At 43.5% G+C, this 17,357-nt stretch overlaps 2 protein-coding genes across 2 annotated transcripts in view; both read left to right on the plus strand.

Moving 5' to 3' along the window:
* Positions 1–1,328: 1,328 nt before the first annotated feature.
* On the plus strand, positions 1,329–9,775 carry ptgis (prostaglandin I2 (prostacyclin) synthase). The gene is made up of 10 exons (XM_076037057.1): positions 1,329–1,484; positions 2,172–2,295; positions 2,769–2,944; positions 3,394–3,540; positions 3,623–3,735; positions 3,823–4,022; positions 6,984–7,107; positions 7,346–7,527; positions 8,788–8,939; positions 9,472–9,775. The coding sequence occupies exons 1-10, from the start codon at positions 1,420–1,422 to the stop codon at positions 9,629–9,631; spliced, it is 1,443 nt and encodes a 480-aa protein (XP_075893172.1). The 5' UTR covers positions 1,329–1,419; the 3' UTR covers positions 9,632–9,775.
* Positions 9,776–10,817: 1,042 nt separating this feature from the next.
* kcnb1 (potassium voltage-gated channel, Shab-related subfamily, member 1) overlaps positions 10,818–17,357 on the plus strand; it is a 28,023-nt gene continuing 21,483 nt past the window's right edge. The window contains exons 1-2 of the mRNA XM_076037056.1: positions 10,818–11,507; positions 15,059–15,708. Coding sequence (XP_075893171.1) covers positions 15,100–15,708 — 609 coding nt within the window. The 5' untranslated portion in view covers positions 10,818–11,507; positions 15,059–15,099. The remainder of the gene's footprint in view (positions 11,508–15,058; positions 15,709–17,357) is intronic.

Below are 17,357 nucleotides of genomic sequence, written 5' to 3' on the forward strand. Positions count from 1 at the left end.
GTTCCTCTGCTACCTGGGGTCTGTTTCTAAAGATGATTCTGGCATTAACTGAAACGCAGTAAACAAAAAAGATTTTAAAAACAAATGGTAGTAACAACTGGAGTAGTCAGTCAGTTAGTATTTGGTTGAACAGCCAATCTCTCTGTTTCTGATGCAAAAAAAAAAAAAAAAAAAAAAAAATTGTGGTCAGACCTTTCCTCGACTTGTTCTTGTAACGATAGTCAGCGTTTGTTCATATTGCGGAATTAGGGAAAAGTTCACGAAGAACGCAGCTTCTTCTTTCCCTTCTAAAAAAAAGTACAGCATTTCACAATTTGTTTGTCTTTGCAAATATCTTAAGTGCAGATTCACACTCATGAGGCTGAATGAAGTTGTTAATCCAAATAGAATTTAAAAAAACAAAACCTTTTTGCCTTCTGCATTTACCCTCCCTTTAAGGTTAACAAATGAGCTATGCTGGGAAGATCAGTCACACTTTGCTCCCCTGATTTAAGGCGAGGTTACAGTATTAGGTGCATGACTGCCCTCTGCTGGTAGAGTTGAAGCCATACGCCAGTACAACACGCCCAATGCGCCTACAGTTAAGCCCAAACAATGGAATTAATGAGCGCGAATGCAGGAAAATCACCTTGACCGCACAGCAGTGTGGAGTGCAGCGTTCAGTTCGCTTGTTGCTAAGTTTGCACTGTGTATACACTGCATTGCCTGTTAAATGCGTGGAGCCCGTGCACTGTATATAAACAACCATCGAAATGACAGTACAGTTAGCACTGCTGACTCTCGGTAAGACGACTGTGGGGCTTTGATGGCAGCGAGGAGTTCGCCGTGGTTTCCCTGCGTCCTGGGTAGATTCTCGGCACCTCCTCTGCTTCGGGCGTTTCATTGGTTTCAGTGTGTCGTCAGCAGATACTTGTGTGTGTGTGTGTGTGTGTGTGTGTGTGTGTGTGTGTGTGTGTGTGTGTGTGAGACGACCGTGACTATTCAGATAATATATGAGGGGAAACTCATCTCGAACGAGGGTTTTCCTGTCATCACTAGTCATAATGAAAAGTCCCTGGATGAAGTCAACACTAGGAGGTTGAGTTGTGCTCTGGCAGGTGTTTCTGTCATTTACGAGGTATAAACAAATTGTGTTTTGCGCTGACTGTCCTTATCTGAAACTGTTGTCTCATGAGTCACACTTTCTTTCTTTTCTTCTTCTTCCTTACACACTTGCTGGGAATGCGGTGGGTATTTCGGGTGATCCTTTCAGGACAGGATTGTGTAACCTTTTTTTTTTTTTTTTTTTTGGGTTGTCACAAGCCACACCTTTCCACGCCACTGAACAAAGAGTAGCTTCAAGTGAGATATAAATGAAGTGCACACAGCAGCGAATGGACCATCTACAGGACAGGACAAAAACCAAACCTACCGGGAATCATGTTCTGGGAGGTTTTCTTCCTTGGACTGCTCATTATGGCTCTCCTTTACTGCACCCGAAAACGGTAAAGTCGTTCTGTTAGAGTTGGACTTAGTGTATGGATAAAGTGATGAACTGCCTTATTGTTATATATCCGTGTTTTGTTTAGAGTGACTTTGATTGTCTCATTTGTACGCCCAGTTTTAACCAACTGATTTAAGAGGCTACCTTTTGTATTGATGATGTCAGTGAAAAGTAAACAGCATTTTGAATTGAGGTGTCACTGCTTTATTCTGCTGGCATTCATTATAGCAAAGATGCATTTTATTTAATCCAGTGATTATGAATTACATACTGGGGAATTCTACCAAATGAAACTTGTGTTGAATTTCAAAACGCTGCTTTTATGAGTTGACTGTTTAGTGGCTAACACTGTACAATCACCACAACATTTTGTGTTTATTTCATATCAGAAGAAGGGCCTTTTGTTAAGTGTTTGTGCTGACTGATTGATGGATGAAGGTTGAGAATTTGCAGAATGTGTGTGTTTGTGTGTTACATTGTACTGAAACAGCGTAACGGAGTGAAACTCCTACTCGCTGTCACTGTTGCAATACTACACACTAGTCACTATGGTCCTTTTCACTCGCACGAGATAAAGTGTTTATGACATAACTATGTTGCCTCCAAACCAGTTATTCCAGTCAGTCATAAACGTGCCTCACTCATCAATATGCTGTCTTTTAACCAAGTGTGCCTTTTACGTGAACAGAAGGAAAGATGAGCCTCCTCTGGACAAAGGCTGGATTCCATGGTTGGGACACGCTCTGGCCTTTGGGAAAGATGCCCTGTTGTTTTTGGCGAAGATGAAAGAAAAGCACGGCGGCGTCTTCACCGTAAGTCACACGGTGCACAGGAGCAGCACTGAGTTATGCAATGTCAACGGAATTCATTTGACATTTGCAAAGTGTCAGGCATGAACTGATGACAAGAAGTTTTCCGTACGCAGTTCAACTGATTTTGCAACGTGTATCGTAACATCCAAACAGTGGAAGCAGGTTTTCCTCGCACCCTGCTCTTTGCATGGTTTCTTTAAAAATTGCCACTGATTCTCCATCGTTCACACTTTAAAAATATATTGACAAAACACCAACGAAAGGAGGTTCCCACTGGATGACCCCAGAATCATGTTACTGACCATTGCTCATTTATACAGTAGAGTTGTGCCATATCAGCATAGCATTGAGCTTAGGAGGTTCTTTTTCTTTTGGAGCACAAGCCTCCTGTTGTTTGCACTGAACTTGGGCCGACATGAGACGGTCGCTGAGCAACAAGCACGTGTCCCCACCCCCCTCGTCCCTCTCCTCAGGTTCGGCTTGCTGGCCGTTATGTGACGGTGCTGCTGGACTCGAGCTCTTTCGACGCCGTGCTGAATGACACCGTCTCTTTGGACCTGAGCCGCAGCAGAAACCTGCTCCTGAAGAAGATTTTCTTGCTGCAGCTGCCGGACATTAAAGCGTCATCTGCACAGAAGTGGAATGAACAGTAAGGAATGCATTCTTTAAATACAGACTAGCTAGTTTATTATGTTTTTGTTTTTTGTTTTTTTGTTTTTTAATGGTGAAAGTCTACTATATGGTGTGTTATAAGCCCAAATGATGCATTCATCAATCATCATGCATTCAACATGTTCTAAATACTCATAGTCATACATGGCAACTCATAACAGGGTTAAGGATTACAGAGTGGTCATTCATTATGTTGTAAACTTCCATGGCAATAAGGAAGTATTCCATTCAGTATTTTTGAGCTTGTAACACATCATATCCACCACTTATCATTTATTATAAGTTGCCGTATGTGAATATGAACTTTTAGAGCATTTGCTAGACGAACAAATGATTGCACTCAACATGCATGATACAATAGGCTTCCACGGAGAGCGTGAGAGCGAGAAAACATCTCCCCTAAAGTTCTGCATATCGTTTGCACAGACATTTTGCAGGTGCGGGCCTCACAAACCTGTGCACCTCCATGCACGCACACGTGGAGAAGCTGCTGCTGGGCGAGGTGAGAGGCAGCAGCCCTTCAGAGTGGAGAAAGGACGGACTCTTCAGCCTGTGTTACAGCCTCCTCTTCAGGTACGCAACAGCTAAGTCATACGCATGTAAACGCATCAAAACGAAAAGGAATAATGATTTTAAACACCACTCCTGCGTCCAGGTCTGGATATCTCACGTTGTTTGGGAGGCAAGAAAATGCTTGCGCTGCCTACGGACACTTCCGCCAGTTTGACAGCCTTCTCTCCAAACTGGCCCGCGGCACACTCACACGAGGTGAACAAAAGACTCCGTTGACTCACTATTTGACTTTGACTTTGAGCGCAGGGATGTGTGAATAAACCGAATTTGTCCCTCTGCCAGAGGAAATGCGGGCGGCGAACCTCTCCAGGGAGCGACTGTGGGAGCTGCTGTCCCCCCCGACGGGGCCAGACACAGGGTCAGACTGGGGGTCAGACTGGGGCCTGTGGCAGCGGAGCTACCGTCGCTTCCTGCACGAGGAGGGGGGAGCGGACGCGGAAACGCGGGGAAGAGCCACGCTCTTCCAGCTCTGGACCACACAGGTGGGGAACTGGTTTTCTCGACCGCCTTGCCTCTTTTCCCACATGAACAAACAGACACACGCCCCCGCGATGATCTCCGCGAGTCCACACCCAATCTGCACGCTCGAATTCCACAGACAGGCACTCCGCTTGTAAACACCGCATCGGCCGGGGTGAATTCCTCCCTCCTGTTCCCTCCGAAAGCTACAAGCCACAACTTGTGACTCAGAGTTTAGCCACTTTTTGATCGCGTGAATCAGCTCCGGTGACACCTCGTCTGAGGTGAGCCATTCACAGAGAACACAACAACAGGGTAACAGCTTCCTTCCTTCACGTCGTCATGGCTCTTGTGTGGAAATTTGGCTGTGACTTCTGTGACAAGAAACAATTACAACACCTGTTGTTATTTCTTCAGCAAACATTACACGACTTTTGCTTCATGGTTTCAGATTAACATTTCCCCGCCCCTGCCAAACAATTGTAGAAAAGGCGACATTGTCGTGCAGCAACTCGCAGGGCTTGAGTTTGCGTCTTCTCCCTGTGTCTGTGTGGGTACTCTCAGGGTTCTCCACAGGTTCTCCGGGTTCCTCCCACAGTCTAAAAACATGCACAGGAGCCGAATTAGGAACTCTAAAATGCCCGCAGGAGTGATTTCAAGCACAAATAGTTTGTTTGTTTTTCTTTGTGGCCCTGTGATAAATTGGTGATTTGTCCTGGCTGTGACCCCACCTGTGACTCCAGCAAACCCCACGAACCTGAGTGCAGGAGAAGTGGGTATAGAAAAGGGATGAATGGATTGTAAGAATGTACAGATCAACGTGGTGTTGTTCCTAGGGTTTACCATTTGGGGGAGCCAGTAAGCTTTGATGCCAGTAACCTCAGGCATGGTTGCTGCTCAACCTTCTAGCAAAGGTTCTCCCACTAACGCCATCCATCCATCCGTTGAATCTTCCATCCATCCCTTCATTTTCTAATAGCGCTTCTCCTGCACTCTATTTCATGGGGCGGTACTGGAGCCCGTCCCAGCTGTTTTCAGGTGAATGTGGGGCTACACATCAGAATTTGGCCGGTTTATTGTTGGGTCCAATAAAGACAAATTACCATTCGTACTTGCACTTGTACTCGCACTCGCACTCCTACCTACTGCCAATTTAGGTAATTTTCCACAGCTGTGTTTTTGGACTGTGGGAGGCAGTACCTGGAGAGAACCCACGCGCACACAGGGAGACCATGCAAACTACGCACAGAGAGGGCCCCAGGGCTGGGAATCGAACTTGTAACCTGCCTCCTGTGACACCAGTGCGCAATATTTATGAGAGGGGAACTTAGACACAGCTCACCAACCAGCGTCTTTGTTCGATGCCCCGCTGGGTTGGGGCCTCCTCAAGTGTGTTTCACATGGTCTGCTGGGACATTAAGCGATGCTTCAGACTGGGAAGGAAAAGTGGAGCACCATGTGCCACAGTGGACGTGGCTTACACAAGTGTCACAGGAACACTGAGGATTTGACTGAAGGCAGTCGGCGCTTCAGCGTGTGGGTCCTGCGCACTCGCTGCTTTCTCTTCACTTGACATTTAAAGAGAAACAAATCTAGTGGGGAAAAAATAAAATAAAATAAAAAATCTGATCATTTTGATGGAGTGGTTGGTGAGTCCCGTCGTCACATTCAGAGAGTCCAAGCGGCTGCTAATGATCATTTGAAATAATTATCCTTAAAGGTCTCACACCTCGTCTCCAGTGGAGAAGCCTTGCATGATCAATTATTTAAAAGAAAGGTGTCGCTAGGAATGTTGAGGTGGTATATGAATCTATACATCTCTCTCTCTCTCTCTCTCTATGTATATATATATATATGTATATGTGTATATACATATATGTATATGTGTACATATATATATATATATATATATATATATATATATATGTATATATATATATATATATATATATATATATATATATATATACATATATATATATATATATATATATATATACATATATATATATATATATATATATGTATATATATATATGTACATACATTACATATATGTATATATACAGATATATACACACACAATGAAAAGGACAAATGGCCACTACTGTGTGTGTGTGTATATATATACACACACACACACACACATTTGTCCTTTTCATTGATCTGAACTTAACAACAAAATCAAATTAATCAAACAAATCAAATCAAATGACCACTAACTCACAGAGGGAATGAATTTTACGCTGGGATACGACAGAGTCCATTGTCCAGGCGAAGAATTTAAGTTTTTGTCTATTTATTATTCCATTGGCAAGCCAATGAACAAACAAAGGCTGCTGCTGTCGCATCTCTTGCCAACATAACCCTTCCCGGTGCTGCCCCCTACGCTCGGTAGACCCATATACTGTATATAGATCACCTATTGCGCCCAAGCTATAAGATACCATAAAAATAGAAGAATTAATAAGTATTCACAGTAACTCAAAAATGTTAAATGTTATGATCAAACTAAGGGTGTATTAAACAACCCAAACAAAACTAAATAATTAAATTTTACAAAAATGACAAATAGCCCCAACACACACAACAGAGAACACATTCAAAAGTGGGTCTAACGTTTCCCTATTGAGTTGCGTTATTCCTGATCACCTATCGAGTTGGAGGTCTATAGGAGGGCAACAAAGACATTGCAAAGTGCTTTGAGCTGCTTGTGAGTTGTTCCGGCGCGTGTACCCCAACTGTCAACTGAGAGTTGACCCGAGATGTGCTGAGGTAAGAGGGGCAGCTCCCTCAACTCACAGCACTTAGGCCGTGACAGGCTCAGGTGGCTTCCAGCCTAACAAGCTGACAGCAGCTTCCACAAAGTCGTCCAACAGCACGGTGGAATGTCAAGTATCTGCACATTTTCATCGGCAGATTTCATCCACAGATTCTCCCTCCAGATGCGTTTGCTTTATTGTTTGTGTTATGCTCTCCCGCAGTGCAATAATGGACCTGCTGCCTTTTGGCTCCTCGGCTTCCTGCTCACTCACCCCGAGGCCATGGAGGCTCTCCAGTCAGAGATCAGATCCCTGCCGTCGGTGCAGCACAGCACACCTGTATTTGGTACGTGGCCATGTTCAATCTTTAAAAGGGTTGCAGCATCCTGACACCGCAACACAACATAACACACACACACACACAAACGGACAAAATCACCTTTGTTCCAATTAGATTTTTTTTTTTTACATGCAGGGATCTCTGCAAACCTCTTTACCTCTCACGCCTGCGGGCACCCGGCTGATTTAACTCGCTCTGGCACCCTTCTGACATCACCTACTATCCTGTCCCTTCCTCTCCGCAGACAGCATTCTGACCGAGACCCTGCGACTCCGAGCCGCTGTCATGATCCGCAGGGAGGTGGTCCGGGAGAAGGTGGTGCACGTGGCCGGTGGACAGCAGTACCGCCTCAGACGGGGGGACATAGTGGCTCTTTTCCCCCTGCTCAGCCCTCAGATGGACCCAGAAATACACCAAGAACCGCAGGTAGCCACAGTGCACGATCCGAGGTTCAAGCACGTAGGAAACAGTCACTCTTTCATTCATTTTCATGAAGGTTGCCACCCAGGTTCTTTCTGTGTGCGGGGTTGTATGTTCTCCCTGTGTGCAGGGTTGTATGTTCTCCCTGTGTCCCTGTTGTTTCTCCCCAGTGATCCGGCTTCCTTCCATATGTCAAAGACAGGCACATTAGGCTAAGTGGCAACTCAATTGTGTAGCAAAAAAAAAATCTAGATGCGTGTGTGTGACTGTCTCGATGTGGCCTTGCGATAAACTGGTGACTCGCCCAGGGTGTGACTGCTGTAAGACGGGCATTGGCCCCCTATAAACCTGCAGGATATGCAGTGATAGAAAATGGATGGATGGATGGGTGGGTGGATGGATGGATGGATGGATGGATGCATGAATGGATGGACGAATGGATGGAGGGAATGAATGGATGATGGACAGACGGAGAGCTGATGGATGATGGATGGATGGTTGGATGAATACATGGATGGATGGATAGATGGATGATGGATGGATGGATGGATGGATGGATTATGGATTATGGATTATGGATTGATGGATGGATGATGGATGGATGGATGGATAGATGGATGGATGGATGGATGGATGGATGGATTATGGATTATGGATTATGGATTGATGGATGGATGATGGATGGATGGATGGATGGATTGATGATGGATGGATTATGGATTATGGATGGATGATGGATGGATGGATGGATAGATGGATTGATGGATGGATGGATGGATGGATTGATGATGGATGGATAGATGGATTGATGGATGGATGATGGATAGATGGATGGATTGATGAATGGACAGATAGCTCGTGGATGATGGATGAGTGGATGGAGGGGATGACAGATAGATGGATGAATGGATGGATGGATGGATGGATGGATGGATGGATGGATGGATGGATGGAAAGTACACACACTGTTGGAGGACACAACAGTTGACCAGTTGTTATTCATTACAAGGAGCTGTTCACAGATCACTTGAGGCAGGAGAGCTGCATTTTTTCCCATTGCACTTCAATTCATACATCTACCTTTATTTTATGTTTGACACTTTTCACGTGCCTGTTGCCGTTTTTAGTTGATCATTTATTAATAACTTTCTTCACATGTTTTTACTTCAATCATGTTTCCACTGGCTCGGATCTGCTCCTTTGAACGCACAAAAGAAATGAAATGGTTTGGTTATATTTCTGACTTTTTGCCCTTTGTCGCCACAGTGTTTCAAGTACGATCGCTTTTTGAACGACGACATGACAGCAAAGGTTGACTTCTACAAGAGCAAGAGGCGGGTGAAGTACTACACCATGCCTTTTGGTGCAGGGCCAAGCGTCTGTGCTGGCAAAAAATTTGCTATGACTTCCATTAAACAGTGAGTATAAAAATCCATCACCATTTCTTGTTTCAAAAGAAGTACATCTCCTTCCATAATGGATACTAAAATGATAAATCCAAGATCAAAGCCTTTCCTGCAATTTCACACTGATTACCAGAGCAGACCAGCAAAATCCATCCCCACAGAATACATTGCCTGTTATCATTTCTGTCCCCCTCTCGTGTTTTCATCATTACTAATAAGCTATAACACGGTAATTGCTCATACTCTGACATGAATGGTTTCAAAGAGGATAAGAGAAATGGAGGTCAGTCAGCTGGGAAAGTGTGTCTTGTCGTATCTGGTTATTCAGTTTAAAGGTCAAACCTCATATTCCACCCCACCAAAATAGCTTGGTTGACATGTGGAGCAGGAAGATTTTGGTATTTTTAGGGTTTTTGGGGTTGTGCTGTTTAGCCTAAACTAGCTAACAGTCCGTTTCAGATGGGGAACAAAGCCTTTGTTTGCTGAAAGAGTCCAGCTTGTCCTGTTTGCCTGATTCAAATCTCACTGCCTCTCCTTCTGGTAGGTTTGTTTTCCTTTTTTTAACCCATTTCAATGTGGAGCTGTGCGACCCTGAGGCTCAGCTGCCACCAGTCAACTCCAGCCGCTACGGCTTTGGGATGCTTCAGCCAGACGGAGATCTGCCGATCAGATACAGACCCAAGAGGATTCAGCCAGAAATGTGACCCAATTATTGGATCACTGTAAACATGTTAACTGTGTTGTTGATGTACAGTGTAATTTCTTTTTTTTTTAAATATATATATCTGTATATATATACATACATATATATATATATATATATATATATATATATATATATATATGTATATATATATATATATATATATATATATATATATATATATATATATTATATATATATATATATATATACATACAAGACATCTATTTACTGTATTTAACACGTGCCTATTTTTTGTATATTTATAGTCCCTCACTTTAAAAAAACAACAACAACAACAACAACAAGGCTTTACTTGAAGAGAAGGCTGTTTTGCTGCTTGTATGCTTTATATTGTAGACAATGTTCTTTTTAAGCTTGCATCATTCTTAACTTATGCTTAGCCCAAAAGCATGTTCCAGATAACACTGACAATGATGATTTTGTCACACCACATAAAAAGGAAATTGACTTCACTTCCCATCACTTATATTGAAGATCTTACACAGATACCAAAGCTCCTTACTAAGCCAAATTTGGGCAATTTCACACTTTTTCTCCACTCCATTTCAAAAATCGATAAGTGGCTTTGAACAGGCTACACAATTCAACGCAACTTTATTTATTATTCCTCATATTTTACGAAAAACAAATTTTAAATGCCATCAATTACATTTAATTAAAGTCTCCATTTCAACATAAATGTATTTTCATCCTTCTTGAACGTTTCTTACCATGATCTGTCAATCTATCAGCGTTATTGTGTGTGACTATTGATCAAAATGCTAATTTTGTGCTTAATGATAGAAAGAGGTGGAGCCTAATTGCCTGATTTATGACTAGTTTAGAAGTTACTGCTGCTAATGTACTCAGCAATAAGTGATGTTTTGAACACATGAACACATCTTTAATCTCTACAGTGTTACAACTATTGAGGCCACACAGGTGAAAACAACGACACCAGTTCCTTAAAACAAAATTATGAAAATATAGTCAAGGTCCCGTACTACCTATTCTCATATAGTTGTCATCCAAGTGGACCAGAATAGCACAATTAGTAACAGAATAGTAATAAATCCGGTAGAGCTCTCAGGAATTACTTTCTGTTGTGACATCACAAGGGGCTGATTTCCAGCAGTGTGTTTTTAATCAGTAGCAACTAACACAAAATAAGACAAGAATGCAGTCTTCTCATTGACAGTCCGGAGACTCATTATTGCTAGAACACACTCGACTTTGCGCAATATGATACTTTTAAGTAGAACTCAATAATGCACACACGCAACACAATGGATGTTGCGTGGGATTGTCTTATATAATATTATGCAACGTGCAGGGGTTGCCTAAGCCTGTTTTTATTATTATCAATTTGCTCCCAGAGGTGTTTTTCTACCCCCTTATTGCTCTTCTCCCTGCACTTTCCCCAGCTCTTAGCAACCCCCCTGTCCCTGCACCCCCCGCCCCCTACCCAACTCTGTGGACATGACAACAGTGCAAATCTCGGCGTTGGGCGTCAGGGCGCGGAGTTGAAAGAGTTAATTGGACGTGCGAGGGAGAGCGGAGCTGCCAAGCATCTACCTTCAGGAAGATGCGGCGCCTCCTCGCACAGCTGACTGGGGAACACAGGTAGTCTGTCCGAGGGGCTCTCCGGCGTACTTGTTGATCTCCCGGCGGAACAGATATGCGGAGCGGGAAGCCGGCAGGGAGGCGATAGATGGTGCCGAGGATCATGTCGGAGGCGGATGATGGAGAAATGGATCGCGTTAGATCCTGGCATTACTGAACCATCAGCGGCGCCTCCTTCTCTTCCCCCCCAACCCCCTTCTCCCCTTCTCCTCAGCTCCGTTTGAAGCAACGGATTGATCGTTCGTAGAACGGTAGGTGCCGCTTTGATTCAGTGCGCGACGACAACCCGATCATTTTAATCCGTTTTCCACCTCGGCGTCCGAATCGACTCACTATCGTTGGCGAGCAACGGTGTCATGCAGCGCCCATCTGCATTGAAACTGCACCAATATGGAGCCTTTAAAAAAAAAAAAAAAAAAGGGGGGGGGGACGCCGAACGACGCAGGTTTGCTTTCACAACATTGCAGTTGTTGGGAAGGCGCAACACTCGGCTCACCTCATTTCCATTTCAGCGCCGCACGGCAGCGCAGTGTGTGCACGCAGAGAATCGCAGTGACTGTTCATTTTGGCTGTGTGTTTCAGTGATAAATGGGTCCAATGAAAAACCCCGAGGGTAGAGGCTAATTCCATTTATGTGGGGTTTTTTTTCTCTCCCGCAGACTCGACACCATAACCTCTTCAATCTGACACATTTCGCCTTACTAGAAATGTACATGTATGAGCCTGCGTCGATATGAACAAATTGTGCTCGTGACGTCTTACCCCCCCCCCCACCAAAAAAAAAGAAAACAAAACAAACTTTGTTTTACCGTCGTTAATTATCATATCTGCAGACCGGAGTGTTCTCGGGGCATCCACATTCCATAAACACAATGTGCCGCTTGGTGCCACAGTGTTGAGTCATACACCGTTTGGAAGAATGATCAATTAAACAAATAAATAAACAAACACACACGAACGACGGTTGTTGGACTGCGGACAGGAAGGCAGACTTGCCTTCTCCGAGTCTTCCCTCGGGGACCTCGGGGCGATTCCGGGAGTGCGGAGCGCTTCCTCGTGTTTCAGCACCACCGGAGTGGACAGCGCTCACTCCGGCCCGCGTCCTGCGTCCCCACCCACTGGTGCGCGTGAGCGTCGCGCGCACGCAGGCAAGCGGCAACCAAGCCGGGGGAGAGAGAGGGGGGGGGGGGGGGAGAGCAGCCAAATGACTGAGAGTCAGGCAGACAAACAATAACATCAGGAAGTCGTTGTCCCTCTGTGTTCAATTACGCGAGCTGTGGGGCAGCCGCGGAAAGGATTTAGAGGGAGGAACCTTCATTACTTCCTTATTGGCCGCTTTTATAGTGCCACTTGTGGGTCATTGTGTACCATTACACATATGAGTGCAAAAAAAGTGAATGCGCAGACTGTACAATATGAAATGAAAATCTATAAAATCATAACTATTGTGGCTCAAAGAGAGCGCACAGGGATACAAATTATGTCTTTGGTTTAATCAACCTTTAGGGGACATAAAACTAGAAACTATGATGTAAGATACAGGATTCATAATACGCAAAATTCTCTTGACCAATATTCTGTAACAGCAAAAGGAGCGTCCCAAACTTTCCTTTCAGAAGAATGTATGCTAACAACAACAACAACAACAACAACAACAACAACAACAACAGTGCTACCGATGCCTCTGGGAATCAGTCCTTTGTGGTGTCACTGTTACCTCTCCCAGATAACAAACATCTTTCCATTCTTTTCAAACATCATGATAGTAAACGTGATGTTTTGCTAATAATTTTGAGGCGTTGGTTGGTTGGGGTGGTGGTGGTGGTGGTGGTGGTGGTGGGGGGGGGGGGTTCGATTGAGTCTTCTGAACAATTAATCATGGGAACCATTGTTCATCCCAGCAAAGTGTGGGATGAACAATGCAGATTTGAACACGGTATAACATGAGAGCTTTTATAATGGATGATAGATAAAGTATCATACAGTTCGATGCCTTCAAAATTACAATGTTCAAGGTTTGGGGTTTGAGCTTTTCCACTCGAGAAAATGATGTTTTTACCTGATGGTGGAGAATGATACGCTTCGGCTCTGATTTTTGAGTATTTTTCTGTTCACCCTAAATAGAAATGTAGACTTCTGATATGTGTGAGTCATCTCAAGATCCCACGTCTGAGGGTATGTGGATCCAGGGCACAGTTTAAAAAGAACTCGGAGGAGATGATACAATAGATGACGTGGCCCCAGCAAGTGACAGTTGAAAACCCAGTGGTAATAATTCATGGTATCTGGCCTATATTCATCCTCACTGAAACAGTGACGAATCAGCGCTGGGACTTTTGGTTACCACAGCTTTAATGCTGGGTTTCAACTGAAGTAGGCCTTAGAGTGGATTAAAAAAGTTTTTACACAAATAGAAAGTCAACTAAATTTCAAATTCTCTCCAACTTCTCAAAGCTTTCAGCTATTTATAGAACAGTTTCTGTACATGTTAATTGAGGCAGCTTTAAAATGACTGAAGACTTAAATTACTGGCAGTAGGATGGTGGGGTGTCACACGGATAAATACTATCAATGATATTTGGACAGAACCTGGAACAACAACAAAATGGCTCAAAACCAAAAAAAAGCAAAGTTCATTGAATATCCAAATAAAATAAAACAGAGTAAAATAAAATGTCCGAGACACAGGTGAAAATTAAACAAAGGGAGGAAGTCAGGGTCTGAAACCAGAGGAGCAAGGCAAGACCAACATCAAACAGGAAGTTCGAGACGAGACAACATGAACCACCAAACATGAACATGACATGAACCTTGAGAGACTTTAACCAGTGACAGTAAAATACAACAGAAAGTGCACGGCAAGACCAGGCATGAATGATTTAAACTAACAAGACGTAAGTTATGGAGGCTTTAAATAACAACTTGAATATAAAAATAAAATAAACTAGTTTGAGAGGTCAAACTGAACAGAAGCTAGCGAAACAAACAAGGCCCAACAGACACGACTATCTGATAATAACATTGGACATGACACAAAAGACAAGACAGACTGACATAAATCTTTACTGAAAGATGTACGACTAATGTATTTTTTGAGGTGTTTCAAGAGGTCCAAGGAGGCAAATGCACTTGGAAAAATGACTTACTGCCCCTCTTTTCCAAATCTTAGTATCTGAGTATTGGGTCAGAGTCTGTCAGAGGTGTCAAAAGTATTCACAGTCTGTACTTGTGCAAAAATATCCTCTGGTAAAAGTAAAAGTACTCATTCAACTCCTTCACTCAAGTAAAAATAAGAAAGTACAGGTTCTGAAATGTACTTATATAAAAACAATGCCATTAATCGTACAATAGACTTGTTTATAATTTTGCAAAAATGGAGAATATGGACTGAACTGACCTGAGGTCAGAGGTCTTCATGAGCATCTGGATCATTTTAACAGCTTTGCTGCTCTATATATTATAGTTTTTTCTATTTCAAATGCAGCACAACCAAAGTGTAATCAGTAATAGTCAGTGAGTCATTATTGGATGTTTAGACTTTTAAAAGCAATAGCCAACGTTGAAGTACAGAAGTAGAAAGTACAGATAATAGTGTACAAATGTAGGGAGTAAAAGTAAAAAGTCGTCAGAAAAATAAGTTAGTATAAGAGTAAAGTACAGATACCTGAAAATCTACTTAAGTACTGTAACAAAGTACATGTACTTGTGAAGTGTAGTATTTGCACTTAGTTACATCCCACCTCTGGAGTCTGTTGACCGACTGGGAGCCTCGCTAACGATTCTGTGTCTTTTGCTCCCGCAGTAATGACAGTTTGCTGGCCGAGTTACACACCAAGAGTCTGAATGTTTGCCTCACTGCCCACAACGAAAGTCACCATGGAGAAATCCTTCACAGACATGAACAAGGTCGGCTCGCGCTCCACGTCGTCGCTGCCGCCCGAGCCGGTGGACATCCTGCAGAGCAAAACGTGCTTCCGCAGGGTCCGGCTGAACGTCGGGGGTCTCCCGCACGAGGTCCTGTGGCGGACGTTAGACCGGCTGCCGCGCACGCGCCTGGGCAAGCTGCGGGACTGCAACACCCACGAGTCCCTGATGGAGGTGTGCGACGACTACAACCTGGAGGAGAACGAGTACTTCTTCGACCGGCACCCCGGCGCCTTCACCTCCATCCTCAACTTCTACCGCACGGGCAAGCTGCACATGATGGAGGAGATGTGCGCGCTGTCCTTCAGCCAGGAGCTCGACTACTGGGGCATCGACGAGATCTACCTGGAGTCGTGCTGCCAGGCCCGCTACCACCAGAAGAAGGAGCAGATGAACGAGGAGCTCAAGAGGGAGGCCGACAACATGAAGGACAGGGAGGGCGACGAGTTCGACAACACCTGCTGCAAGGAGAAGAGGAAGAAGCTGTGGGACCTCCTGGAGAAGCCCAGCTCGTCGGTGGCGGCAAAGGTAAGATGTGGGGAAAACACACATTTCCATCACATGAGTGAACCTGGTTTCTTCTTTTTAAAGGGCAGCAGTGTGAATCCTGGAACTGCTCGTGATTCCCTGACCATTAGCACTAGCTAGCGCCCCCTGTCTGGTTTGCCGTGTGCTTGTTTTGAGTTATTGTGATCACATCTACTGCCACAGCTGTGACTCGAGATGCGAATCTGCCTGTTACAGTATCTTCAGAATGGTTTGTCAGATCTGCCGGGGGCTCGGAAGATGCGCATTGTCATATTGAAGGCACTCTTGAGTGCGCTATTCTATTTTAATACCCTGCTGAGTAGACTGCTATTTAAAAAAATAAAAATAAAAGAGGGACAAAATATTAAGACTTTCATTCATTGATTCATCTTCCATACCCACTTACTCCCGAGCTCAGTGTCACAGGGAATATTAAGACTTCACTGAAGAAATACACAGAATAAGTCAACAGGAACATTTTTTTAAGTGCAATCCTTGGCATGTTTGAAAGAGTTATGGACAGAAAATAAAATCTAAAAAGTTCAAGAATCTAAAAAAAAAAAAAAAAAAAATCTAGAATTTTAAATGTGTGTGCAAAAGCAACCAGCCAAATTGATAAAATCTGCATTATCCTCATACAAAAAAAAATCTTATGCATACCTTGGTAATAACCCAAGAAAAGATGTAAAGCATGCAATTAATAATAATAGGCATTTTTTTGTAATTATGAAGTTTTAAGTCCTTCAATCTTTGTGTTTGATTTAATTTCCTCACCGAAGGTGAGGTGAACAAAGTTTAAAAAAATAATAAAAAAAGTTCTGAACCAAATATGCAAATATTTATGAATTCCACACCGACTAGCATATATCAGACAATTAAAATGAGTAAGAAAAAAACAGGTCAGCAAGGTTGCATCTGTTTTGCTTTTTTCTGTGGGTGAGTGTTTTGATCTTTCCAAGGATGGAGCACAAAACAAAGAGCCCGTGCATATTTTCATTGTGGACGTGTTATCCATCATCTGCTAGTATCGTAAACTTAAGATTCTAGTAAAAGTGTATTTTTAGCCGAGTGTACGATTGGCATCATCGGCTGCAGCTCTCTGAAGAAACTTCAGTAGATCCACTGGTTTATTGTCAACTGGCTTTTAAACATTTGTCTACAAATATGGCAACAAAACAAATATATAGATGTAGATATGAATTTGTACGGCACGCTTCCACTGTGTTCGACCTAATGCACTGGTCACGCGCCCATACATCACGCGAACATCATTTATAGCATGAAGCCGTGCCATTTAATTGAAGCCATTTTTCTTGATTGTCCATTTGCACTATGTTGGCTGCGTTTATGACAAGCCCAGCCTGCATCATCTGGAGCCAATTGAGTTTGAAGGTATAGAGCGCCAGGCCGGGATATTGAATTATACCTCGGCACACACATACGAGTCAGAAATGATTTGTTTCGATCCGTCAGATGAATCAATGCACGGGCAGGAACAGATATCGATGAGGGCTGAGGTTTGGACTGGTGAGGATGGTGGTGCATACGAGGCGGTTGCAGTAGCCAGTGATGGGATTTGTTTGTTTGTTTGTTTGTTTGAATCATTTTACATACATAACAGGAAGATTTAAGGTGTAGCAAAGGGGACG

This window comes from Nelusetta ayraudi, unplaced genomic scaffold, assembly GCF_046127955.1.
Source record: "Nelusetta ayraudi isolate G7.1 ecotype Tasmania unplaced genomic scaffold, CSIRO-AGI_Nayr_v1 ptg000050l, whole genome shotgun sequence".
In the NCBI taxonomy this organism is placed as follows: domain Eukaryota; kingdom Metazoa; phylum Chordata; class Actinopteri; order Tetraodontiformes; family Monacanthidae; genus Nelusetta; species Nelusetta ayraudi.